At 44.5% G+C, this 26,703-nt stretch overlaps 1 protein-coding gene across 1 annotated transcript; it reads right to left on the reverse strand.

Annotated features, from left to right (window-relative positions):
• Positions 1-11,659: 11,659 nt before the first annotated feature.
• On the reverse strand, positions 11,660-25,117 carry ZBTB8B (zinc finger and BTB domain containing 8B). The gene is made up of 3 exons (XM_029227288.1): positions 24,133-25,117; positions 15,143-15,321; positions 11,660-11,977 (listed from the first exon to the last, which is right to left on the reverse strand). Exons 1-3 carry the CDS (start codon positions 25,115-25,117, stop codon positions 11,660-11,662), a joined length of 1,482 nt encoding a protein of 493 aa, XP_029083121.1.
• Positions 25,118-26,703: the final 1,586 nt, after the last annotated feature.

Consider the following 26,703-nt stretch of genomic DNA (forward strand, 5'->3'; position numbering starts at 1 on the left):
TGCAGTGGTTGCGAGTCCGCCTGCCGATGCAGGGGACACGGGTTCGTGCCCAGGTCCGGGAAGATCCCACATGCCGCAGAGCGGCTAGGCCCGTGAGCCATTGCCGCTGAGCCTGCGCGTCCGGAGCCTGTGCTCCGCAACGGGAGAGGCCACAACAGTGAGAGACCCGCGTACCGCAAAAACAAAAAAAAAAAACTGGAAGGAAAAATTAATGAATAAAATTTTAGCGGTTTGATGAGAAATGCGTGATGTATATAGTTTCAAAGTATCTCGCTACAAATGGGAAAAGTGCACCTTTACAGTGAAGCTCAGCAGACATAATTTTAATTAAGGATCAAAATGAACGTCATCAGTAATGAAACAAATTGACACAGTGGTCCACTGATGTGATGCTTTGAGAAGAACGCATTGAGAGTCCTGTGAGAGTCCTGCCTAAACGCATAGCCTGAATCTAGTCGAGATGAGACACACAAAACCAAGAGAGGTAGATGCTACAGATTAGCTGGCCTGTCCTCCCACCCGCCACCACCTCCGCTGCTCCATCCGACGGGCCGCTCGTCACTCGCAACGCAGCCTGAGCCCGGCCAGACGCCGACCCTCCGGGAGTCCTCGGCGCCCGACGGCTACAGTCCTCGTCACAGGCTCCGCGCCGCCTTCCCGCCGCCGCCGCCAGGTGGCTCCGCGCACCTTCCCGCCTTTCCCAAGGCCGCGGCCGAGCTGGGCCGAGCGGCCAGCGGGGCGTGGCGCTCGGCGGGGGCGGCCCGGAGGGCGCGGCCATTGTCCCGCACACCCTCTGAAGCGCGGCCGGGCCCAGGAGGGCGTGGCGGCCGCGCAGTCCGGGAACCGGTGCGCCCAGCCACCACCCGCCCTGCCGCCGCCCCGAGGCCGGGTCCTCGGAGCCGGACGGCCGCGTCTCCTTTGTTGACCGTCTCCAGCCCCTGCGCCCGAAGCTGCAAAGGGTGCCCGCTCGCCTTTGCGCGCCTCCCGCCGCTCTCGGGCCCCGGGGACTTCTGAGGGGCGCCGCACCTGGGCCGCAATCCCGCCGCCACCGCCGCCGCAGCCGCCCGGGGCCAGAGCCCGCGGCGCCTCCGCCCGCGCCTGGGCCAGCAGAGAGGCTCGCGGGCCAGTCCCGGGGCTGCCCCGACGCCCTCCCGGGAATACCTAACGGGAGTCCTACTAAATAGACTTTTTTTTTTGTAAAATGCATATAAAATTTATCATTTTAAAGTACAATTCAGTGGCATCAAATATATCCACAGTGTTGTACAATCATCATCACTATCTAGTCCCGGAACTTTTTCATCATCTCAAAGGGAAACCATCCATTACATCTGAGTGGTTATATCCCTCCCCAACCAGCTGCTGGCAACCACTACTCTGCTTTTTGTCTCTGTGGGTTTGCCTATTCTGAGTATTTTCTATAAATGGAATAATACAGTACGATGTCCTTTGTGACTGGCTTCTCTCACTTAGCATAATGTTTTCAAGGTTTGTCCATGTTGTAGCATGTATCAGAACTTCATTCCTTTTAATGGATGAATAATATTCTGCTGTATGCATACAACACATTTTGTTTTTATCCTTTCATCAGTTGATGGATATTTAGGTGTTCCCAACTTTTGGCTATCATGAATAGAACTGCTAAGAATGTTTGCGTACAAGTTTTTGTTCGAACACCTGTTTTCAAATTCAATTCTTTTGGTTATATAACTAAATAGACTTTTGCTCCCCTTCTAATGGAAAACACAACAGCCATCTGCAGCTTTCCTCCCATTGATTCTCGGAATTCTTGGAGCTGTATGAGGCACGCTCCCAAAAAATTTCCTGTCTGCCTTAACTTTCTTGGTATAGGAGACATATATGTCAATATAGCTGCCCTCTCTAAGGCCCCTTCTCAGGGGCTCTGCCTCTCATACTGTCATCACCCACCCAAGTAACATCCAAATAATATCCCCTGACCCCTTGACCCCCAACCCTCATCTCCAGCCAGAGCCCTCCTCTGCCCAAGTTACCATGTGACCCAAGGGAACCCATCCTTTGCTGGGCAGAAACTGAGGTGTTTTCCTTTGGAGGATTTTAACTGAAGGACAGGTAGGGGCTGGGGCAGTCATTTAGAATTGATAAATGGGCAGAAAAAAAGCTAGTCTGAGAATGGCTGGGGAGCCTCACACAGGCACAGCAAGGCGGACAAGGACCATAACAGCCTCAGTCCTGACTTTCTAATTCTGGGTGATCTGCTGACTTCCTCTCCTAGAACACTCATAATGTCGCTCATTTTACTCTTGAAATAAATCCTCTTAAAACTGTTCTCAAACTTTAGCTTGAAGCAGAATGCTTCTAGGGATGATGCTGGTCCTAGAACCATACTTTGAGGACCATTGTCTTAAGCTTGCTTGAGTGCCTGTTCCTTGAAACCAAAAGTGCCCTGACAAAGAGGGGCACTTGGATGTCTGCTGCTGCTGAATTCAGGGGTGCCTGGGAAAGCTGACATCCCAGCTGCCTCCAGTGCTCACCATTAGAGGCTGTCCAGCTGGATTTATTTATTTATTAATTTATTTATTTGGCCACACCACGCAGCTTGCAGGATCTTAGTGCCCGTGCCCCCTGCAGTGGAAGCGCGGAGTCCTGACCACTGGACTGCCAGGGAATTCCCTGTCCATCTGGATTTAACCTCTCTTGCTACTGCCTGTGAGCCACAGCTGTGCTAAGAATACATCAAGGAAGTGCAGAGTTACAGAAGTGCAGAGCAGTCAGTGCTCTTGCCCTCCCACTCCATCTCAAGCTTTGGCATCAGATGTTCAAAGCAGTGAAGTTTGAGCTCCCAGCATCTCACCAAGATCTTGGACCATACTCACTGAGTTTCTGCCTGTAGCTCTCACACTGAAGGCTCAGGCGTACTTCATTGGAGCTGAGACAAAATGACTCTCTTTTCTCCTGGTCAGATCCTTCCAGCGACTTCCCCCCAAAACTTCATACACATCAGCTGTGCCCTTTCACTGACTCTCATACATACGAGACATGTTTAAATCCTAGTGATGTTCACAGATTGGTTCATACATACCCAGATTGGTTTAAATGCTTGTGATGCTCACCATATTGGTGGAACCTACCTCATCTCCATCATCTCCACATAAGGAATAACAGATCTCACGTCCCATCCAACATTCTAGATCACAAGTGGGCAAGCTATAAAGTTCTGATAGTAAATATTTTGAGCTTTGTAGATGAAAGGTGTCTGTTGCAACCACTCAACTTTGCCCCTGTAGCGCAAAAGCTGGCATATACAATACGGAAAGGAATGGGTGAGCTTGTGTTCTAAGAAAACTTTATTTGCCAAAAACAGGCAGCAAGCAGATCTGACCCAACCTCTGCTCTAGACAGTAACTTTTTTTGCTTATTACTAAATGAAAATGAGTCTTCAAACAGACGGAAAGTGTATATAGTGTTAGCAGTTCTACATTGTTATGAGGGAATCTTTTTAAAATCTATAGGCTGTAAATGCTTTTCTCAAGAGCTGGCAGTGAGCCCAGCCAATCTTAAATAAACCTGCCTCAACATTTTTTAAAATGCAAAATTATATCAGTACATTGCCAGAACTGAACCAACTTCCTGTCTTCAGAAGATAAATATTTGAAACTGTTTAAGCAGAAATAATATTTAAAACATGACTTAAAGATTTGTTAAAAATGGAATGCCAAAACAACAGAAATGAGAAGTCACATCTAAATTATATAGATTCTATCCACCAATTTATTACTTCATTCTGTCTTATTTGTAGTTCTTTATATATAAAGAGTAAAAATGGCAAAGCAACACACTTGGGGACAACATTGAATCATATAAACAGATCTGGTACATAACCACTATAACATCAAGACCAATTCGGTTCTAAAAAGCAGAAAATTTCCCACTCCTTAAAAAAGGTATCAGTTGCTATTGTTTTAATGGTCAGGATCACCTCCAAATTTGTCTTTTTTTTTTTTTCCTGATAGTTTTGACAAATGCCTTTGTTAGAGGAACTAATCCACTTGGTAACTTGGCAGCCAGAGATAAAGTCAGTTTCTATTTTTCTTCTAAGAGTTGTTGGAAAGTGTATGCCTGTAGACCTAAGCACTTACAAAGGCTGCACCTTTTCTGATTTTTGTGTTATCTAACATTGCTTTTGCTTATATTGCATCCCACATCACCCACTCATCAAGGGGTGGTCAGTCTTCTTTCACAGAATCTAAAACGTCCTGGCTTGGAATACGCTGCCCGGAAACTGTTTAATATAAGTAAGTAATTGGTCCCAATACCAGGGGACAGAGGTGGGAAAGGATGCTGATGGAAGCTTCTGTTTAGAGCTCTATTTAATAGCTCTCATTGTTTTGTGGGAGGTTTTTCTTAACTAATATTATATTCATAAAATTTCATGTAAAATAATTGCCCTGAGAAAACCAGCTAACTAAGTTTAAATGATGGATTATTAACTCATTCATGTGAGAAGCTCAACCCTCAATATATTTCATTCATTCTAAAGAAACTGTTTTGACCATTTTGACCTTAGCCATTGTAAAACTTGCAGTTATCTAATTTGGGTCAATTTTAAATCTGGGAGGTACAGAAAATAGTTAAATTACATTTGTTTCTGAAGACAAAATGAGCAATAAAGGAACGAAAGACTTTTCCTTGAACCCAGAGGAGGCTGTTCCTATTCTAAATTTGTCACTAGGTGTCTTAATCTGACTTTTTATAAATCAAAACAAAAATTTAGTTTGAGATTATTCCCTGTTTACCCCCAGGTTTATTTAACCAAATTAAAGATGATTTACATTAATTTTAATCCCAATCTTGAGATCATTAACAACCAGGATCACTGCTTCTACATATTTTTAGATTGTCAAGTCACTAATCTTTTTACTTTTAACTTTTGTATATTATCACAGAACTTTAAGTAAAAATAGCTTTTGCAGTAGATTTGTAAAAATCCACTGAGTCAAGAAATACTTAAAATACATTTTCACTCAATACCATAATATTATATGGGTTGCTGTCTTAAAAATATGTGGGTTTTTGTTTCAAATATGATTGTCCTTGTCACCTTCCCGGAATCATACCCAATTTATATTTCAAAAAATCTGCTAGAGAAGTTGGCAAAAGTAATTTCAAGATAATGTAAATTTTTTAATTTGAAAGTTTTTACAAAGTGAGTACATTAATATCAAATACCTGATACATATTAGATAAGTGGACAATAAAATTTCGATTTGCTGTGTGTGTGTGTGTGTGTGTGTGTGTGTGTGTGTTGATGGTGGTTATGCTGTTTCAAATATGTGTGTGGGGGCTTCCCTGGTGGCGCAGTAGTTGAGAATCCGCCTGCCAATGCAGGGAACACGGGTTCGAGCCCTAGTCTGGGAAGATCCCACATGCCGCAGAGCAACTAGGCCCGTGAGTCACAACTACTGAGCCTGCGCGTCTGGAGCCTGTGCTCCACAACAAGAGAGGCCGCAACAGTGAGAGGCCCGCGCACCGCGATGAAGAGTGGCCCCCGCTTGTCGCAACTAGAGAAAGCCCTCGCACAGAAACGAAGACCCTACACAGCCAAAAATAAATAAATTAATTAATCAAAAATATATATATATGTGTGTGGGTATTATAGGAAAAGAAATTAAATTAACTCCCTCATGTTCAACATGTGATATCCCCCCTCCCTGTCTAAGCATTACAAGAATTCAGGCCAGGATCACACAAAGCCACATGAGGCTAAAATAGCCATTTCCTCTTCTGTAGTTTTAGTTTGTTGGGTACCCGAGGAAACAAATGCTGTCTACAGATGGTCTTTGCTGCCTGCCCAAACATGTTTGTTTGTTATCAGCGTTGGCCTGACAGGATCTGGTTTCTGATGCTAACTAGCTGTGTGGGAACTAAAAACTAGTCATTTCATCTCTCTGTAAAATCTCTCTGGAGGAGACTATCCTCAAAGTCCTTTCTATTTCTCAAATCCTTTGATTTAATGGTTCTGTTCCATATCTATCTGGTCTGGGAATTAACTAGTTTACATGGTCAACCAAGACCCGATTCATATGCAATAGGGCTCCTCCACATCTGTCACAGTAACAATACCTTTCTTCTAACTTATTACAGGGGGTGGAGAAGTTATTTGTTGGTAGATTATTTGTTGCTGTTTCTTTTCTTTTTTTTAAGGGTTTTTTTTTTTTTTTGATGTGGACCGTTTTTAAAGTCTTTTTTGAATTTGTTACAATATTGCTTCTGTTTTTTGGGGGTTTTATGGGGTTTTTTTATGTTTTGGTTTTTTTGGATGTGAGGCATGTGCGATCTTAGCTCCCCGACCACATATCGAACCCGAACCCCCTGCATTGGAAGGCGAAATCTCAACCACTGGATCACCAGGGAAGTCCCTGTTGTTGTTTCTTGAATAAGAAAACCACAGCATCTGGACTTCCCTGGTGGTGCAGTGGTTGAGGGTCCGCCTGCCGATGCAGGGGACACGGGTTCGTGCCCCGGTCTGGGAGGATCCCACATGCCGCGGAGCGGCTGGGTCCGTGAGTCATGGCCGCTGGGCCTGCGCGTCCGGAGCCTGTGCTCTGCAACGGGAGAGGCCACAACAGTGAGATGTCCGCGTACCACACACACACACACACACACACACACACACACACACACACAAAAACCCACAGCATCTGATGCATATTTTCTAACGACTAGGATATTCTGAATTTTTGTAATATTTTTATATACCTGAATGAAGCGTGTAATTTAAACACTGTTAATGTCCAAAGTCACCATGTTTGGAAAAGGCAGGAAATGTCAGAAACTATTTAAGTTGCTTATAAATTGTATCCCAAAGCAAGTTTACTGGATGGGAAGGACCACAACAACAGTAGCTTAGACAAGAAAGGCTTCTCTGAGGCTCTAAGACTGGGCTGGTTGCTCTACCCAAGCACTTTCAGGGCACCCTGTCCTTGCCCCTATTGTCACACCCCAAACTGTGTTGTTTGTTGGCCTCCCTGATTACACAGTGCAAGTTCTGCAAGGACAGGAATTGTTCATTGATGTACCCTTGACAGTACATCAGGGGTACAGTGCCTGACACATAATAAGGACTCCATAAATAATTATTGAATAACTGTTGAATAAATAACTGGCTGTCCTCACTTATTGCTCTTCCAGGAGCAACAGAAGCAGGCAAGGGTAGCATCACATGATACAGTAATAAGAGGCACCATTATCAAGAGCCTAGTGTTTGGTGGTTGCCAGGTGGACACAGGTTCCTATCAAAGTGTGATTGATAGGATCCCCAGAAATTTCCATTCAATGATGTCCCTATAGTATGTTATACTATACCTGCCTACTCTGAGTAGCACCAAAGGATACAAGACATTTTGATGGGATAATTTTGACGGGACCATTTATCCAACTCTTACACATACCTCAGCAAAATTTGCAGTAGCTAAGCACAGAGAATGAACACTCTTCGAGGAAAAGTGAGTTGGTGTGGGCTACATGTTAACAGGAAATTCCTCTGGCTATATTTCACAGGAACTAGGTGCAGTAACTCTTGTGTAATCGCTCAGCATACCGTTTGGTAAAGGATTAACAAAACCTTTTCCCCTTCTGTGTGAGAATTTAACCTTGGGTTAACTTTCTAGCTCTGTTCCCCTGGCAACCTAATAAACAGTAGTATATCAACCATGTTGCTAGGCAACATGACATATGGTAGAAATGACCCCGAACTGGTGAACTGTATCCAGACTGGGAGAACTACAAATGCGTGATAGGAAGCCACACCTCTGGGCTTCCGAACCACAGTGACTCTTGGAAGAGACATGTCTCTTGTAGGGACCCTGGAAGTTATTTCTATGGAGTTGTTATAAAAGATACTTGCCCCCATGGGACAAGAGGCTTTTAAGCCAGAATAGCTTCCATACTTGCCCGATGTGGGTCTGTCTCCTTGCACCTGAACCACAGGGACAGATGCAGGGACTCCGACGGAGGAGCAACAACTGGCTCCGCCCTGCTGGTGACCCGTGCTTCCCATCCTGTGTCCTTCTAAGCGAATCTGCTGTGGTAGTTTATGAGTTTGAATGTTTCTAAACATTCTGTTGTGCCTAAGTAGACCCCTGGAGGGCACTATATTACTATTTGCTTGCTTTTTCTGGTGGCAGGAGAAGCTCCTCAGAGACTATGGATAATAGAAAGAAGTGAAACTGTCTGGCATATTCTTCTGCTTCCAAAAAAATCCCAATCATACCCTTCACAGTCTGCATGACAGATAATCCATATCCATTACACACGATCAAGACATATATCTCAAACTGATGCCTTCCCTTAAAATCCCCAAGCTTGTTACTGCTAAACCTTCTTCATCTGAACACATAATCCCAATCCTAACCCCCAATAATTTTTAATATGCTACTGACAGAGGGCCAAAATATCAAATGATGGATATAAAAATTGTTTCCCCAAACCACAGCTGTCAATGAAGCATTGGCAGTAGTAAAATTATCCATCTGGAGAGTCAGAACAGATGCTAAATGTCCTCCTCAAGTTATGAAGCTTCCATACCATCTGATCACAATGGTGTGAGTTAGTGTCACCTTTCTAGGACGTATTAGAAACCAACCAAACTACCCTTGCCAAACAAACAACTTTTCATTTAACTCTATAGAAGCATTATTTGAAGAAAAGAATTCAAATTTTCATAGCTTTAATGAAACGTTTGAGGAACACAGCAATATTTGGTGGAAATATTGAGCAAAAATCAATGAAAACATTGCCTATCATAAGCAACTGAATAAAGCACCCCCCTTTTGGGGTTAAAAGACAGCGCGAACACATGAAAGCACAAAGCAAGTTACAAAGGACCAACAATGACAGGAAGTACAGTGGTAATGCTCAAAACAGAGCGTAACAGGAACTTCTCACCCACCCCATCCCCTTGCCCCTCTCTACCCTATTATATTACACTTCACAGAGATAATTCTATTGTCAATGCACAAAGGACACACAAGAAAAACCTAGATGTCCAAATGAAACAGTAAGAATTCAAGTGACCAAAGGCCACTCCAGTCTCCCCACCGCCCTCAGAATCAGTGCATGCAGCCCTGCCTGTTGCCTTTCTCTACGTGGGGTTTATTACAACATCAATTAACAACAACAACAAAATTAAAAAACCCTTCATAATATTCTGAACCTCCAGGATACTCTATTTCACAACATTCTGCAGACCACTGGGTCAATAGCTTTCTTAAGGAATGTTCAAAGTATAGTGACCACCAAAATATTTACATCAGACTGGCATCTTTCTGCCAAATGACCAGAAGCCGTGATGCTCTATGTCATTTCTAAAGGTATTACAGATCCAGGCCTTATTTATATTCCTTTCCAACCCCTGTGAAAGCCTGTTCCCTTCTCCCAAAAGAAACAACTTCGCAAGGGTGCCACTTTTCAATCCCATTACAAGTAAAAATCCTGTTCCCATCCATGCAGTATATGTAATATTAGAAAAAAAAAATCCCTTTGCAAACTTGGACTGAATATGCCAGAAAGATGCCAAATATAAACTAAATCACTAATGGTCTGCGTTGGGCCCAACTGTGAATTTACTTATAAAAATATCACCAACTCCACAAATTAAACCTCAAAAACACTGTGCAGATTATAAATACTGACCACCAAATGGGAACATAAATTTAAAACTGAGGACAGTTTATTATCTGATAGTCCACACAGAGGAAGTATCTCCTTTAAAAGCGATAGAATTCAGTGACCGAATTCAGTTATTCCCAATGCCAACACGCAAACTCCAAACAGCCAATGTCTCCAGACATTGCCAGATATATGTACTCTGGGGGGCAAAATCACCCCCAGTTGAAAATCACTGTCTTAGAGTGTAATCTCTAATGTAAAATTTTTTATTTTGCACCCAGTGATGTGAATAGGTTATGGGGTCACCAGAGAGGATCACTGCTCTGCCAGAGAAAGCAGGCAGAGCGTTGAACTGTGAGGTAGAAAAGTCATATGAAAACATCAGAAATGCTTTGAACGGAGAGAACGAAAATATCAAACATAACTCCCTGCAAAGTATATCTTCTACACCTCCTTTTAGGTTTCCCTTTTGCTAAGGTCCTGCTTTTAAAACAACACTAATATTTTCATTTCTGGTAAGAAGTGTTTCTGGTCCTTGAAATTTTTCAATGTGTAATTCTTGATCTAAAACAATAATTTTCCGACTATCTCTGTTAATAGACCGGTTTTTAAACTTCCAGTCTACTTCAGGCCAATGTGTGGTCCTACTGTGTGGACTGGGGTCCAAGAATTCAGCTGCTCTCTGGGGCTAGCACCATCCTAGGGTTCTAACTTCTATTGAGAAGTACAGTTTAAACACCTTCTGAACCCTTCAATGCTAACATTTATTTACAAGCCAGTTTACAATTTTTTGATTATCTCTTTTTGTTCAAGAGGCAGAAAGGAAAGTGGTTATTTTCTTTTTTTTTTTTTACCGTCTTTTGAAATACAACTATAGTAAAATTAAAGGAAGAATATTCATTTTAGATACTTTAACATAAGACAAAATTATGAAAGTGCCTTAAATATCTTTAATCCCTAATATTCCCTGCTCTTTAGACTTTTAAAGAAATACAGTCTCTTTTGTTAGAATAATTGCATGGCTGCAAAGTGGGTGAAAAGCAGACTCGTTTTAAAAACCTGTTCTTCTAGTAACCTTCCCTTTCCCTCCAAAGGATCTTTTAAAAGGTAAACAATTTAGACATATAACTTGCTTATATTGGCTTACCCTTTCTCTCCAATTAAAGTTCTATTCATAAACGAACAGTGGTGGCTGCATTTCCAGGTTACACAGCAGTGGCTTCTTGGAAATGGCTGGAAAACGCATAGGAGCATTTTGAGTTTTGCCCAAATGCCTTGTTTTATGATCATAAAACAGGTTATTTGTGTGCACAGAATTGTTAAATCCCAAGCCAGACAGGGAAACCACCCAGACCTGGGCTCTCAGGCTCCCTTCCCGGGGCTAACTTAAAATTTAATTCAACGGGGCAAGTCACAGTGCCATAAGGAAACTTTCAGCTCATTTCCATGCTTGTCTGCACATAAACACCCCCAGCCTTTAAAACTGCAATCTTAGATTTAGAAAGTAATTTTTACAGTCATATAGCCAGACGACCGTGTCTGCCATATATCAAGGAAACTTTCTCCTTAATACATCACCAGAAAATTAAAGTATGGAATTCATTAGAAGAGGCTTGGCAGAAGTAAGACTGATCTCAAAACTTAATATATTCTTGCCCACCTTTTCAGAGCAAGAGGATGACGACACAGGAATGCAGAAAGATTGAGACACTATGAAAAAAGTATGGAGATTTTGTTATCTTCCTTCAAACCAGAGTTTGGATGCACGGCAGGAAAAACGGGACGCCTCAGAGCCAACCTTGATTCACTCAGAAAGCTTTCAGAAATCAAGGGTGGCACTAAAAAGTCCTTTGAGTCACAGAATCCAACCTCCACCATGTAGTCTAATAGAAATGCAAATAACAGTGAAAAAATGTTCTTCTCAGGGTTGCACAAAATTGGAAAAAGGGTGGCTTTCAACCACAGAACTGGCAAGAACAAATTCTAAACCTTCTTCTCCACTAATTTATTGCTACGTAAGCATCTCTCCATCTGATAAGCTGGGCTGAATTTGGGGTCTATCATCCGAATCCTCTCCGCCGGGGTCGTTTTCCTCACCAGACTCCACGTAGATTGGCCAGTCATTGTCCGTGTCACTCTTTTCTTGGCTCTCGGACGAAGCCTCCACCAGGCTAAGGTTGATGGGCATCAATTCGTCATCATCATCATGTGTGTCTGTAACGCAGGTGCAGCTGTCACACAGCCCGAAGCACCGCAGCCCCTGCGACAGGTGACTTGTGAAGGTTCTTCTGCAGCCCTTGCAGATAATTGGCCGGTTGGACCTATGGACCTAAAATCACCAGCACAGTAAATGTCACAGAAAAGGGGTTGAGTCATGGCCTTCAGGGCCCCATGAGACATGGCCCCTGGCTGACCCTCCAGTCTCACTTCTCACCACTCTCCCTCTTGCTCTCTCTGCCAGTCTCAGCCTCACCAAGGTCCTTTCCACCCCAGGGCCATCGGACATGCGTGGAGTGTGCCCTCCTCCCCACGGTCACCCCTCCCTCCTTACTAATGCCTTTTTTATCCCCCCCAGCTGTGCCGCGCAGCTTACGGGGATCTTAGTTCCCCAACCAGGGATGGAACCCGCATCCTCGGCAGTGAAAGCTCAGAGTCCTAATCACTGGACCGCCAGGGAAGTCCCACTAAAGACTTTCAAGGAAGTCTTCTCTGATACTCCAGGCCAGATTAGGTCCCCCAGCTATATAGTCTCACCTATACTTCTCCCTTTGTTTTATTTCTAACAAATCATTGGTAAAATTCACTAGCTTCTAAGCTCCAAGAGGTCACGGACTATCCTCATTCGTGTTCTCTGTCCTCTGTCACATTTGTTACTATATCCCTAGCGCCTGGCACATAAAGGGCACTCAGTGAACCGACTAGGATTTTAGGCATGGCCTCTTACGTACCCTGGATTGTTTAGCCATTAGGAAGGCAGATTTGCCAGACAGTGTATTCTCTAAAAGTGTCAGCAGATGCTTCACCCTTGATTTTTTCACTGGTAAATGCATTCCTTACTTATGAAAAGAGCTTTGCATACTAGAAAAGAGAACCTGATCTCCTACTCCGTGCAGCTCCTTATGAGGGCAGCAGTCCCAGGGGTCCCCTCTGTATAAGGAGCTACCTTTCTAATGCATGCACTTTTCAGGAACTCCAGCCAATAGGGGATCTGTGAATCAGTCAGAGCCTCTCTTTCAGAGAGCTCTGGATGCAGGATACACACAAGAGGCAGTGACAGAGAGAGGCTGATGCAGAAGAAGGGTCAACAACAATACCCAGGCTGCTGGAGTTGCCGTTACATCCTGACCTATGTCCCTGCTTCCCCTGAGGTTTCCTGGGCTTCCTATGCTAAACCCCCAATGCCTGAGCCAACCCGAGTGTGTATGTGACTCTTGCAACCTGATGGAGCCTTTGAAGACTACGTCTTTGGGCTGCAGTAGACTGGGCCTCATACGAGGTGGAAAAATAGAGGGAATGAGGATTCGAACCAATGAAACATCTTAAAGGTACCCAGGGACCTATTGTTGTCAAGATGGACTGGAGATATAATCTGAAGAAAAAAAAAAAGACAAACAAAAACTTAAGGCCTTGGGGTAAGGCCCCTCTCAGACAAGTATGCTAGGGCAAGCACTGAGAGCAGAGGCAGTCAGTAACCTTGTACTTATCTTAAATCTGGATTCTTTCAAAACCATAATTCACATACCATAAAATTCACCCTTTTAAAGTGTACAATTCAGTGGTTTTAAGTATACTCATAAGGTTGTACAACCATCACCACCATCTAATTCCAGAAATTTTCATCACTCCATAAAGAAAGCCTGTGCGCATTAACCATCATGCCTCTTCCATCCCCCATGCCCCAACCACTAATCTACTCTCTATCTCCATGGGTCTGCCCACTTTTTATATTTCATATAAATGAGATCACATAATAGGTGGCCTTTTGTGACTGGCTTCTTTCACATAGCGTAATGCTTTCAAGGTTGTTCCATGTTGTAGCATGTATCAGGAACTCATTTCATTTTACGGCTGAATAAAATGTATCCATCGTATAGATATGCCACATTTTGTTTATTCATTCATCAGTTGATGGACATTTGGGTTGTTTCTACTTTTTAGCTATTATGAATAATGCTGCTACGAACATCTGTATGCAAGTTTTTGTGTGAATGTCTGTTTTAGTTCTCTTGTGTAGAATTGCTGGGTCCTAATGGTAACTTTATGCTTAACTTTTTGAGGAACCGCCAAACTCTCTTCCACAGTGGCTGCACCATTTTATATGCCCACTAGCAGTATATGAGGGTTCTAGTGTCTCCACATCCTTGCCAACACTTTGTTACTATCTGTTTTTGGTTTTTTTATTATTATTATAGCAATCCTAGTTTGTGTGAAGTGGCATCTCATCGTGGCTGTGATTTATATTTTCCTAGTGACTAATCACGTTGAGCATCTTTTCATGTGCTTATTGGCCATTTGTTTATCTTCTTTGGAGAAACGTCTATTCACATCCATTGTTTAATTGGGTTGTCTTTTTATTGTTGAATTATAAGAATTCTTTTTTTTTTTTTTTTTTACGGTACGCGGGCCTGTCACTGCTGCGGCCCCTCCCGTTGCGGAGCACAGGCTCCGGACGCGCAGGCTCACGGGCCCAGCCGCTCCGCCGCATGTGGGATCTTCCCGGACCGGGGCACGAACCCGTGTGCCCTGCATCGGCAGGCGGACTCTCAACCACTGTGCCACCAGGGAAGCCCAAGAGTTCTTTATATATTCTGGTTATTAGATCCTTAGCAGATAAATGATTCACAAAGATTCTTCTCCCATTCTGTGGGTTGTCTTTTCACATTCTTGATAGTGTCTTTTGAAATCCAAACCATTTTTATGTTGGATTTTCCAAAGACTGATTGCCTTGCTCAAAGACGATCTTAAATGCAATGCCTTTCTAAATGGCCTGAATGCTTTTTAGCAGGTAGGAATCACCCACTCACATGGGAGACAGAATCCTAGGTGGCAGCCAGTGGGAGGGGAGGTCCGCTTGGGCTGGGTCATCTTTGCTGCTCACAGGTAGCCCTATAAATGGCAGTATATCTCTTCCCCACCCCGGGGTGCTGAGGTTGGGTGGGAAACCGAGAATGCAGCTTACCTCTGGCATCACACCACAGGGAACAGACCCACGATCCCCTGTCTAAGCCTCAGTGTCCCTGACTAGGGTCTAAACTTTCTTAACTTTCCTCCTAAGCAAACTAGTCTGTTACCATATAAGTTTTAACTTTCTCTAAGTGCCACCAACCCAGGTGTAATTTAGTAGCAGAAATACATGTTTAAAATTCTCTGGAAATACCCCAGTGGACAGAGAAGAGAAATACAGACTGGCCTTGCCCTCACATTAGACGAACGTCATGAACCACCGCCACTCCCACCCCACCGTCCCGAGAGAACCGCCAGCTCCTCCACTTACGCTGAGCGCGTGGCCCCGCAGATGCTCCTGGCGGGTGAACCTCTTGCCGCAGGTCTCACAGGGGTAGGGCCGCTCCCCCGTGTGTGAGCGGATGTGCCGCTTAAGGATGCCCTTCTGTTTGGCAGTGTAGGGGCAGAAAGGACACTTGTGTAGCTTGATGGGCACCACCAGCACACCACCTGGGGAACCAAATGGTACTGTAAGCAGCAAGAACACTGGCCGCCCTCCGATGGATGGGATCCAGAGCAGGGGAGTTCGACCAGTCCGGGTCGAGAAGAAGGACCCCAACTCCACCAGCAGCTAACAGCGAAACAGTGTCTGCAAATTGCCACTCTGGCTCCCAGTCAGCCAGAGGAGAAGGTGGGCTTCTGATATAAGATTGCAAGGAATGCTGTAAGGCCTCAGCTTTGAAACTTCTCTGTGGCTCACAGTTAGAAAACACAGCTTATATTACAACCTTAGAACACATATATCTTCATGTGGACAACTTGAAAAGCTTCCCAAAATAATACTCACTCTGATAATGTCTCTTCTCTTTGATTTCATTTTAGAACAATAATGATTGAGACCCTGTTCTAGACTGAATTTCATCCCCCTCAAATTCATACATTGAAGCCATAACCTCCAATGTGACTATATGTGAAGACAGGGCCTTTAAGGAGGTAATTAAGGTTAAATGAGGTCGTAAGGGTAGAGCTCGAATCTGGTAGGACTGGTGTCCTTATAAGAAGAGGAAACTATGCCAGAGATGGCTTTCTCTCCCTACTCTTGTACAGAGGAAAGGTCATGTGAGGACCAGCAAGAAGGCAGTCGTCTGCAAGCCAGAAAGAGAGCTCTCACCAGACACCAACCCTGCTGGCACCTTGATCTTGGATTCTGCACCTCCAAAACTGTGAGACAATAAATTTCTGTTGTTTAAACTGCTCAGTCTGTGGTATTCTGTTATGGTTGCCTGAGCTGGCTAATACAAACCTCCTGAGTTGATTTAATGATCCTCAAAAGTTTGAAAAAACTATTATGATGGAACAGACCACTGGGTCAGTATTCATGCTTTCTTTGACAGCAGCTCCTAATAATAGCTTCCAGACATGTGTAGAAGTGGTTTGCTATGACGCAGACCCTACATTGTTTGGAGTTCATATTAACTCTATATATCTGAAATCATCAAATATCTTAAAAATTCACTTAAATTTTTTAGAACTCTTTTTTTTCCACCTTGCTCATACACCCGTTAAGGTGACAACATGATTATCACCCACATGTATAAAAACTGCTCCTTTCAAGTTTCCTGAGTTACCCTTATTGTAGTATTCCAAGATTTGTCTCCTCTATCCATGCCCTTCAGAATTTTACAGACTTTGATCACATCATATTATATGTGGAGGCACTAGTAACTCAAGCTTTCCAGGCACAGAAACCTGAGTTCAAGTCCTGGCTCTACCACTTACCAGCTGTGTGACCTTGCACATCTCACTTAACTTCTCTGTGCTTTACTCACCTGTAACATAGGGATGATAATAGTTCCCACCTCATAAGATTGTGGTAAGAATGAAATGAGGTAATGCCTAAAGCACAGCAGCTGGCATATAGTAAGCTCTCATAAATGTTAACCATTTTTGTCACATCATCATCACCTTGGTGTTTCTTTTCTGATTAAGCTGGCCAGGCTCTTGTGGTCTCTCTCAACACGGGAGTAACTCCTTTTCTTTGGGACCTTCTCAGGACACCTAATAGGGATTTACCTTTCCTGAGGTGCTGCCAAAAGTATGGCAAACTGAATGTCAAGTGAGAACCCAACATCATTCTATGTACAGATGAAGATTATTCTCTTTAGTTTCTAGTTCCCATCCTGATAATGCTTAACATTTTGCGTAATCTATAGTGACTCCAAAATCTGTTTCCCAGAATAAAAGCAGCAGCTCATGGCTCAACACTGCATATATATGTTGGATTATTTATTTGTCACTGATCACACTGGTGCTGAGATGCCAGTTTCCTGCTCACTCCTCTGGTACTGTGGACTCTTCCCATCATTTATCCCCATCAGCCTGGCATTGTACTATCACCTTCTTCCCGACTATGAAAACATTCAGTAAAATGGGTCCAGTGTTAATCCTTGGAAAAAAACAACTGTTAACTATTTTTCCATCAGAAAAGTATGAATTATCACAACACTTTCCTTCCTCTCTTATGATCTGATTGCTCCAAAAAAAAAAAACAGTTCACCTGAATGCCTATTACATGCGAGGCACTGTGTCAAGGTGCATCTTTACCAAGACACCTGTTTCTTCCCTCAAGAAGTTAAGTCTAGCAGGAGAGAAAGACATGGAAACAAATTCATACAATATAATATAACACAGGCAAAGTTCAAAGTGATGAAGAAATGTAGAAAAGAAAGTAATGAATTCTCTCCTGGAGTTCAGAGAAGATTTCACAGGAGAGATGACCTTTGAGCAAGGTTTTAAAGGATGAATAGGAGTTCACTAGGAGTTTGAGAAAGAGAAAGGTATCTCAGGGAGGGGAACAACACATGCTTAGGCACAGAGGTAAATGAGAATATAAAATATTAAGTGGGGTGGAGAGGGATGAGGAATGAAGCCAAGGAAAGGTCAAATTCATGCATTTATTCAACAAATTTATACTGAGCACCTATGATGTGCCAGGCTGTGTTCTAAGCCCTGGGGATACAGCAGTGATCAGAAAAGACAAAAATCCCTGCCTCTGCAAAGCTGATATGTTAAGGAACTTGGACTTTATTCTCTAAGCAGGTGGGGTTTTAAGCTGGGAAGGTGCAAGGTGAGACTTGACCTTTAAAGGATCCCTCTGGGGATAATGCAGGGGAAGGATTTAAGAGAGGCAAGATTAAAGGCAGGAAGTCCAGGTGGGAGGGGATGAGCGATGACATGAATTAAAGCCAGGGCTGTGGAGGTGGAGAGAAGGAGAAAGGTTTGAGAAGTAAAATTAATAGCACTCGATGACCACGTTGGGGAGGAGAGAGCAGGGAAAGAGAAGATTCTAAATGACACTGATTCTGGGTTAGCTGACTTGGTGGGTGACGGTGGAATAAACCAAGGCAGGGAACACAGGAGGAAAAGCAGGTGCAGGATGGACGAGGAGGTCAGTTTGGGTTTTACGATGTTTGAGGCAGGCTCAGAGCATCCATGGGGGAATACCTGGGTTAGACATAAATCTGGAGCTCAGGGAAAGAAGAGAAACATACAGTTTTGAGAGTCCTCAGCGGATTACAGTGGTTGCTTTAACTGAGGTCTGGCTCTCCCCTAAGCACCCTGCTTCCCTTAACCCACTGCCTTGACACCCTGGATCATGGGAGGGTGGTCTTCCTTGTGCTTCACTGTCATCTCCAGACCACTGTCCCTCCCTCCTTCCTTAAAAACCCTAAGATCTTTTGGAGTTCCTCCCATCAGATGATACTGCTACTCATCCTTGTTACAGTCATCCAGGAGCCCCTAGATCATCCCCTCACTCCTTGGAGATTTGATCACATTGCCTTCAGGCTCAACTCCTGGCATAATTCTTGGTGTGAATACCGAGAATGACCCTCGCCATACCCTGGCCTCTCTGTTCCCGGACCTCCTTTCTTCCAAAGTCCTTATCCTCCACTCCACCTCAGCCACCCAATCCTAGACAAAGAGCTCCCAACTCTGCCTGCATATTAGAATCATCTGGGAAGCTTAAAATGAAAATAAATACTGATATCCAATCCCCATCCCAAGCTAATGGGTGGGGTGGGACCCAAGCGTCATATTTTGAAAGCATCCTTCCCAGTCTAATGTACGGACAGGGATGAGAATCATGGCCCCAGGCCTAGATATTGCCAATAACTGTACTCACTCCGTAACCCACATTTCAGGCGCTCCACTTTCCAGTCACCGCTTTATGTCTTTCCAGCTCACCCCGTAGGTGTTCCTTCTCTACCGGGACGTCCAAGCCATGGACTATACTTCCATTTTACTGCCCTTCTCCTCCTCGAGTCCTCACTCCCCTCCTTCCCCAGCTGAGTGCCTATAGCCCATCAATGAAATCACTCCTTTGCATATACCCTCAGCTGCCTTGGTCCACTGTCTCCCTCCATCCGTATTCATCTAGTTCAATATAACTCTCTGCCTATTCTGCAGGTGAAACAAGGCAAGTTCACGTCACTGGAAAAAAATGCACAACTCTGTTCCGGTCTCACTTTAAATCAATCCAACCATCACCATTTGACTACTATAATATCAAAAGAGCCCTTGGGGGTCTTCCCTGGTGGTGCAGTGATTGAGAGTCCGCCTGCCGATGTAGGGGACACGGGTTCATGCCCCGGTCGGGGAAGACCCCACATGCCGCGGAGCGGCTGCACCCGTGAGCCATGGCCGCTGAGCCTGCGCGTCCGGAGCCTGTGCTCCGCAACGGGAGAGGCCACAACAGTGAGAGGCCCGCGTACCGCAAAAAAAAAAAAAAAAAAAGAGCCCTTGGTTCTGCCCAAGAACCCTAAGTATTTCCCTGGTTCATTCACTCTCCCACTCTTCTCAGTGACTATTTCATACCTTCCCTCTGCTCAAATCTCCCACCCCTCCTACCCCTTCCTTACTGTCAGCTGCTGTCCTTGCTTCTTATTTCATTGAGAAGGAGGGGCAAGCAGAAGAGAATGTCTACATGGTCCCAGCCACCCCCCAACCTCCAATATGAACACATCTCATCCTCTTTCACTCCTGTTACTATGAATGAATTGTTCTCCCTCCCATCCAAGGCGAGACCATCCCTCCACTTATACATGGGACCCCCATCTCTCCTCGATCTATCCATTGTCTCTCACTCTTCCATTATCATTTATCTTCCTCTCTCCTGGATCATTCTCATCAGTAAAGAAATGCTTTTAGATCCTCCACCTTAATAAAAACCTTAACCTCATATGCCCTTTCAGCCAGAACTCAGAACCCCTGAGTTCTCTTTTAAGGCTACTCTGTTTGGTCTTTTGTCCACCACTTCATTGATACTGCACATCAATGACCTCTCCATTACTAAACCCAACGATCAGTTCTCGATCTGCCTATACACAGTACTGGACATAGTTGATTTCTCCTTTTTCTTGAAACATTTTCTCCTCTTGGCATCTATCACTCTTTTTGATTCCCTCCTACCTCACTGGCTGCCCCTTCTCAGTTTCCTTAGCTGGTTCCCCTATTTTCCTGACCTCTAAATGTTGGGTCAGGACTCAGTCCTTAGATCTCTTGTCTTCTCCTTCTAGATCTATAGGTTCATGGAACATACAGGTTTTAAATTCCATGGACCCATTAATGACTCCCAAATTTATATCTCAGCTCTGATTTCTCCCCAGAACTCCGAACATATAGATGTAATTACTTACTGCACGTCTTCAATGGGATATCCAAAAGGTACCACAAACATAAAATTTAAATCAATCACTCAAGCTAAAAACCTTAAGGTCACCTTTAATCCCCTTTTTTCTCATACCACTTATATAAGCCATTAGCAAATCTGGTCAGCTCTACCTTTCAGAGACAGTATAGTCCTAATCCAACCACATCTCACCTCTCTACTGCTACCACACTGATTCAAGGAGCACAGCTCTCACCTGGGTTATTGCAGTCACCTCCTAAACGGTCCTGCTGCTTCCACCTATGCTCCCCTCTAGTCAACAGGAGAGCAAGAGCGGAAGGAAGAGGGCCACTTAGGAGGTGACAGCACACAGTACCCAGAGGGATCCTTTTAATATATGTCATCTCAAGTCACTCTCTGCCAAGAGCCTCTAGTAGATTTCCTTCTAAGAGCAATATTCAAAGGCCTTCTCATGGCCTTCAAAACCCTACCCAGTCCGCCCTCACTCAACCTCTCTGACCTTATCCCCCACAACTCTCTGCCTTGCCCACTCCACTCCAGCCACACCAGCATCCTTGCTGTCCCTTTCATTCACTTGCTGAGTGCGATCCTACACCTGGGCCTTTGCACCTTTCTCTTCCCTCTGCCTGGAATGTTCTCCCTGATATCTCTACAGTTTGCTCACTTAAAGGCAACCTGTTAGAAAGGCCTTCCTGGTCAACACTAAATAAAACAGCATCCCCTTCACTTTCTATCAACTTTGTCCCTGCTTTAGTTCTTCTTCATACTATATATGTCCTTATTGGTTTATTGTCCAGCTCCCTACGCTAGAATATCAGCTCCATGAGGACAAAGACTGTCTTCTGTTCACTGCGATGAATAGTGCCTGGAATATAGGAAGTGCTCAGTAAATCTCTGTTAAATGAATGAATGAACAGGAATAAGATGTTGAAGAAGCAAGGCAATGGTGGAATGCTGACACACGGACATTAAATGACCCCATGATGAGGCTGAAAAGGAATGGGCAGGGGCTTCCCTGGTGGCGCAGTGGTTGAGAGTCCACCTGCCGATGCAGGGGACACGGGTTCATGCCCCAGTCGGGGAAGATCCCACATGCCGCGGAGCGGCTGGGCCCGTGAGCCATGGCCGCTGAGCCTGTGCGTCTCGAGCCTGTGCTCCGCAACGGGAGAGGCCACAACAGTGAGAGGCCTGCGTACCGCAAAAAAAAAAAAAAGGAATGGGCAGAGGTAAGAGCAATGGGTACATGTAGTGTCAGAAGCCAGGGGAGGAAAGAATTTCAAGAAGGAAAGATCAGAGTTAACTACCAAGACTAGTCAAGAAAGATAACACCTGAAAATCACTCCCTGGATCGGCCCTGGAAATACATAGCTGACCTCATGACAGTGGTTTCAGGGAAGGGGCAGTTGGTTGTAGTGTCAGAGCACAGTGGGCTGAGAAAAGATTGGGAAGTAAAACAGTGGAGGTGGCCGATATAGATGAACTTTTCAAGAAGCAATGGCAGCTGGGGATGGGAGGTCCAGGGGAGAAGATTATAGGAGGACCATGTGCTTTGACAGTGTCTGCTAGTGTCAGAGATGAGCAATGTGAACACAGAACTACTGTAACAGCCTCCTGACCGTCTCCCTGCCCTCATCTCCCATCTCTGCACCATCATGTGCTGAGGCCAAATTAATCTCTCCTGTCCACTCCCAAGCTCAGGAACTACTAAAAATTCTCCTGTGCCTGCAGATAGAAACCCACATTTTAGCATTTAAGTTTTTCCATGATCTGACTACAATTTCTCCCCATGTCTTCTCTTCTTACCTTCAGATGCCACTTTTTTTTAAATTGAAATATAGTTTGATTTGCCATATTATGTTAGTTTCAGGTGTAAAGCAAAGTGATTGTTATACATATACATGTATTTTTTTCAGATTCTTTTCCATTATAGGTATAACAAGATACTGAATATAGTTCCCTGTGCTATACGGTAAGTCCTTGCTGTTTATCTCTTTTATATATAGTAGTGAGTACTCAGATGCCACTCTCATAAAGCCTCTCTGACCTACCAGTAGGAAGCCAGTTCTGCTTCTGGACCACACGGTGCCATTTACACACCTCTTAACTCCTCTAAGACACCATCAGTTCTTTAAGAGCTGGAGCCATATCTGACTTATCTTTGTATCTTCACAAGGAAGGTGCTCAGATATTTGAGCAAATAAAGGAATAACCAAACAAATCAGTCCTACTCTGTGCCTTGGCGCTAGGAATAAATGTAGCCCAGAGCCAGGTGAACCGAATCAACACCTGGCGGACAACAGGCATGGCAAGTGGCTGGGATGGCTGCCTTGCCACAGATCCCTGTAGCTGGAAAGCTGCCTCTACAGATGGACAGATGGACTTGAATGAGGGTGACGTACAGTTGAATTACTATTTCTTGATACTTGTGCTTACAGGCAGAGGGGTTGACAGACTAAACCAGTGCACTGAAATCCTCTATCCGCTTGTACTGCCTTCACAGTTTGTTTTATGAGTGAAACGAAGCCAGCCAGGGTTGCTAGTATTAGCTGTGACATTTACCAGCTCTGCATTCTTAAGAAACTCACTAAACCCTCTTGGGTCTCAGTTTCTCCACACTTCTTCTACCTAACTCATGTGGCATTATAAGGGGCTGCTGGATGGGAAAGGGGGACACAGTCTGTGAAGTGCTACTATATACACGGAAATTAGATTTCAACAAGTTCCCACAGTGTAGTCACTGAAAACAACCACTACCTTTTACATGCTGGTTAAGCCACTGTCTCTGAGGACCAGAAACCGTACTTTCAAGTTTTTCAAGTCAAGTTTTAATCAGACATACAGAGCATTCTTGATTTTTTTAAAAATGAAATTTAGATGCAGGAATGAAGTAATCTTTCATTAAAAACTGTAAACATGAAAAAAAAAAGAAAGAAATTAAAAGTCTCCAGACAGACTCAGTTTTCCTGGGTCTGTCCTATGTGTTCATGTTATTAAATTTCTGTTTGATTTTCTCCTGTTTAAACAGTCTCCCAAAGGATACAAGAAATTTACTCACATGAAACCAAATTCAACTCTAAAATATTCTCCAGTAAATCACACCATCAACTACAACACGTTAACTGAGTGTCTACGTGGGCCAGGCACCATGATTGACACAAAGAAGGATACATTTCCTACCTGTATAGAACATGTTCTCATATGTGAGAAAAAATTCTGAAAACCTTTTCATTTGGTCCTCAACCCTGTGAGAAAGGCAAGGTGGGGGTGATTATCTCCTGAACAAAAAGGGTTCAAAGAAATTTCATGATTTAACCAAAGTCTCTCTGCTGGTTAGTGGAAGAGAATGGGTTCTTTCCATGTCTCCATACTGCACTCAACATGCTTATACTCTAGTTGCAGAGGTAAAAGACAAACATACGTGAAGAGGCAATGCCCTGCACACAGCAGGTGCTCAATTAATACCTACTGGCGGTGGTGGCAGTGATAACATGGTGATAACACTGGCAGTGGTGATGGTGGTGATGAGGATGACAAGAGTGACAGTGCCAGTGATGAGGATGACAGTGGGAGACCAGAGGGCACACAAGTGCGTGCTAAATGAGTGGCAGACGATGGAGGCTCATGGAGCTCACCTGAGTCCTCTCCATACCAGTCAGTCTGCACATCCATCATGGAACTCATGGCTGCTACTTCTGCACCACCTGGTCTTCCCTCCAAACTCCGAGAAAAGTGTTGGTCCGCGTCCTCTTTGCTCTGGACAGCACTGTGGCGCAGGAGCGCCTCCAGGAATTGCTTCACGTGGTAGTTACTGTAAGCCAAGTCGACCGCCTGGCCTCTGGGCAAACCCTCCTGCCCGTGGGCCAGGCTCAGCGGGGCAGTACGCTGCTGCAGCTGTCCACCCACCTCCACCTCCACTTCCTCGGCATTGAACTCCACCTTGGGCTCCATCTGTTTGGGTCGAATGGAGCGGTCACTGTCCACTGAGCCACTGCCCTGGCTGTCTTTCCCCACCAGTGCCAGAGGGTGGCAGCCTCTGCAGTCACCACAGGGGGACTCTCTGGGCTGATCCACACTCTCTTCCCCCTCGGCTGGAGAGACCAAGCTCTTGGTCTCACAGGAGGTCCCTTCACTGCCTGAACTGGGGCTTCCACTGTCCACCCGATGAGGCGCTGCTGCCGCTGCCGCTGCCGCTGCCGCTGCTGCCACCGCTGCAGCCACAGCGGCCTCCTTCTCCATCTTTCCGCAGATGTCTAGGGATGATCTGATGTATGTCTTGCAGAAGTTCACCACGTCGTTCATCTGCAGGTAGCTGGCAGCCGACATAACTTCAATCACGTTCTCTCCACACAAATCCAACTTCCCAGAATAGAGGAAGTCTAAGATGGTGGAGAAGGCGTCGGAGGTGACGATGTCCAAGGAGGCGGTGCTGTGCCGCCCGCTATCCTGGATGTAGTGAATGAGCAGGGCTCGGAAATAGCCGCTGTTGGCAAACAAGATGTTCCTGTGGGCCTTGAAGATCCGCCCTTCCACAATGATGCTGCAGTCACAGAAAAAGTCCCTCTGCCGCTGTTCATTCAACTCCCCCAAGAGCTTGGTGTAATAGGATTGCATCTCCATTTCTCCACCAGCTGCTGCCGCTTGGAGCAACCTGGATCTCTGCCAAGATTTTTTTTTTTTCAGTTAATTCACAAATCCCAACCTTATAAATAAGATGTTCGTTTTTTGTTTGTTTTGTTTTGTTTTGTTTTTCTTTTAATTCTTCCATAAACCCTGGTTGAGTAATGTCTTTATAATATGGGCTGTTTGGGATCTAACAAAAATCAAAGGTTGTCTAACTGGGTTAACTGATGAAAACAAGAAAAGTAACTATTCCTAACTGAACATGGGTGCAGTACTTAGTATTTTACATGGATTCTTTCAATGAATTTTTATAAAAACCCTACGAGTAAGTACTAATATTATACGTTACAACATTGTACTTATTAATACTGTACTTTTGAGACTCAGAGAGGATAGGAGATGATCCAGCTGCAACAGAGCCAGGACTCAAAACCTCCAGAGTTCATGCTCTTATAAATTACGTTCTACTTTCTTCAAGGCTCAAAATACAGATAATACCTGAATCTAAGAATTACAGTCTCCAGGGAAGTCTCCAGTGTCCTAATACAGAACTTAGAGACTGGCAAGTACAGTCTCAGCTCACACCCATTACCATAAGTTTGTGGAAACATTTAGTGGATGCTTGGGCTAGCCAGCATGCATTCTCCATTCTTATGGTTTTAGTGCCCTTTTTGGCTTTGGTGGAATCATCCTTGGCCCCAACCACAGCCAACGTGCTTTGCATAACGCTGGCACCATCCCCAGGCTCCAGACGTGTAAGAGGTAACATAGGCTAAAACCATCAACACATCTTACCCTCTGACCACAGTGACTGGCTCAGAGATGGCCATGTGACTTGGTCAGAGCCAATGAAAAGCAATGAAATGTTTGCTGGGGTCTCCAAAAAAGAGCACTCTCTACTCTGTGGGCATGTGGGATGTGAGGGATGCTACTGCCACACCACAAGGGGAACCAGACTAACACAGATGACAGCCCAGCTCAAGCAGGAGCAACAGATGGAGCCCAGGGACACCATCTGAGCCCCAGCTCATGCTGTGCCAGAAGCCAATTGAGTCCCTTTTTGCTTTAGCTGGTCTGAGTTGGATTTTCTATCTCTTACAACAGAGACACTCCTAATTGATTGACTCCACAGCCCTTGGTTCTCTCCTCTGTATTCTTATGTCCTGGACCTTCTCTGTCAGTGGACTATAAGCCCTTTGAAGGCATGAGCCGTGTCTTACTTCATAGATTTCCCCCACAGCCCCTGGCAGAGTGCTTTGGACAAAGTAGGTTTGCTAAATACAACGGAATACTCCTTTCTTACCTGCTAAGTAGAACAAGTATAAATCAAGTTTAAAATCCGTCTACTAATGAGGAAGACAGAAGCTGACCTACCCTGAGCTCTCCTCTCCATCTTTTCCCATCACACAAAGCACGCAGCCATCCATCAACTTACCCCTTTTATTTACTGACCCACTGAACTCTGAGAAGTTCCTACATCTTCTCCCTCTATCGGAATCCCAAAAGGCCTAGTTAGAGCTGCCAACCACAGCTAACAACTCTTCAGCACTCTTTCTTTCTACAAATGGAACACAACAATTACC

This window comes from Monodon monoceros, unplaced genomic scaffold, assembly GCF_005190385.1.
Source record: "Monodon monoceros isolate NGI ecotype Baffin Bay Population unplaced genomic scaffold, NGI_Narwhal_1 Super_Scaffold_18, whole genome shotgun sequence".
NCBI classification, from domain to species: Eukaryota; Metazoa; Chordata; class Mammalia; order Artiodactyla; family Monodontidae; genus Monodon; species Monodon monoceros.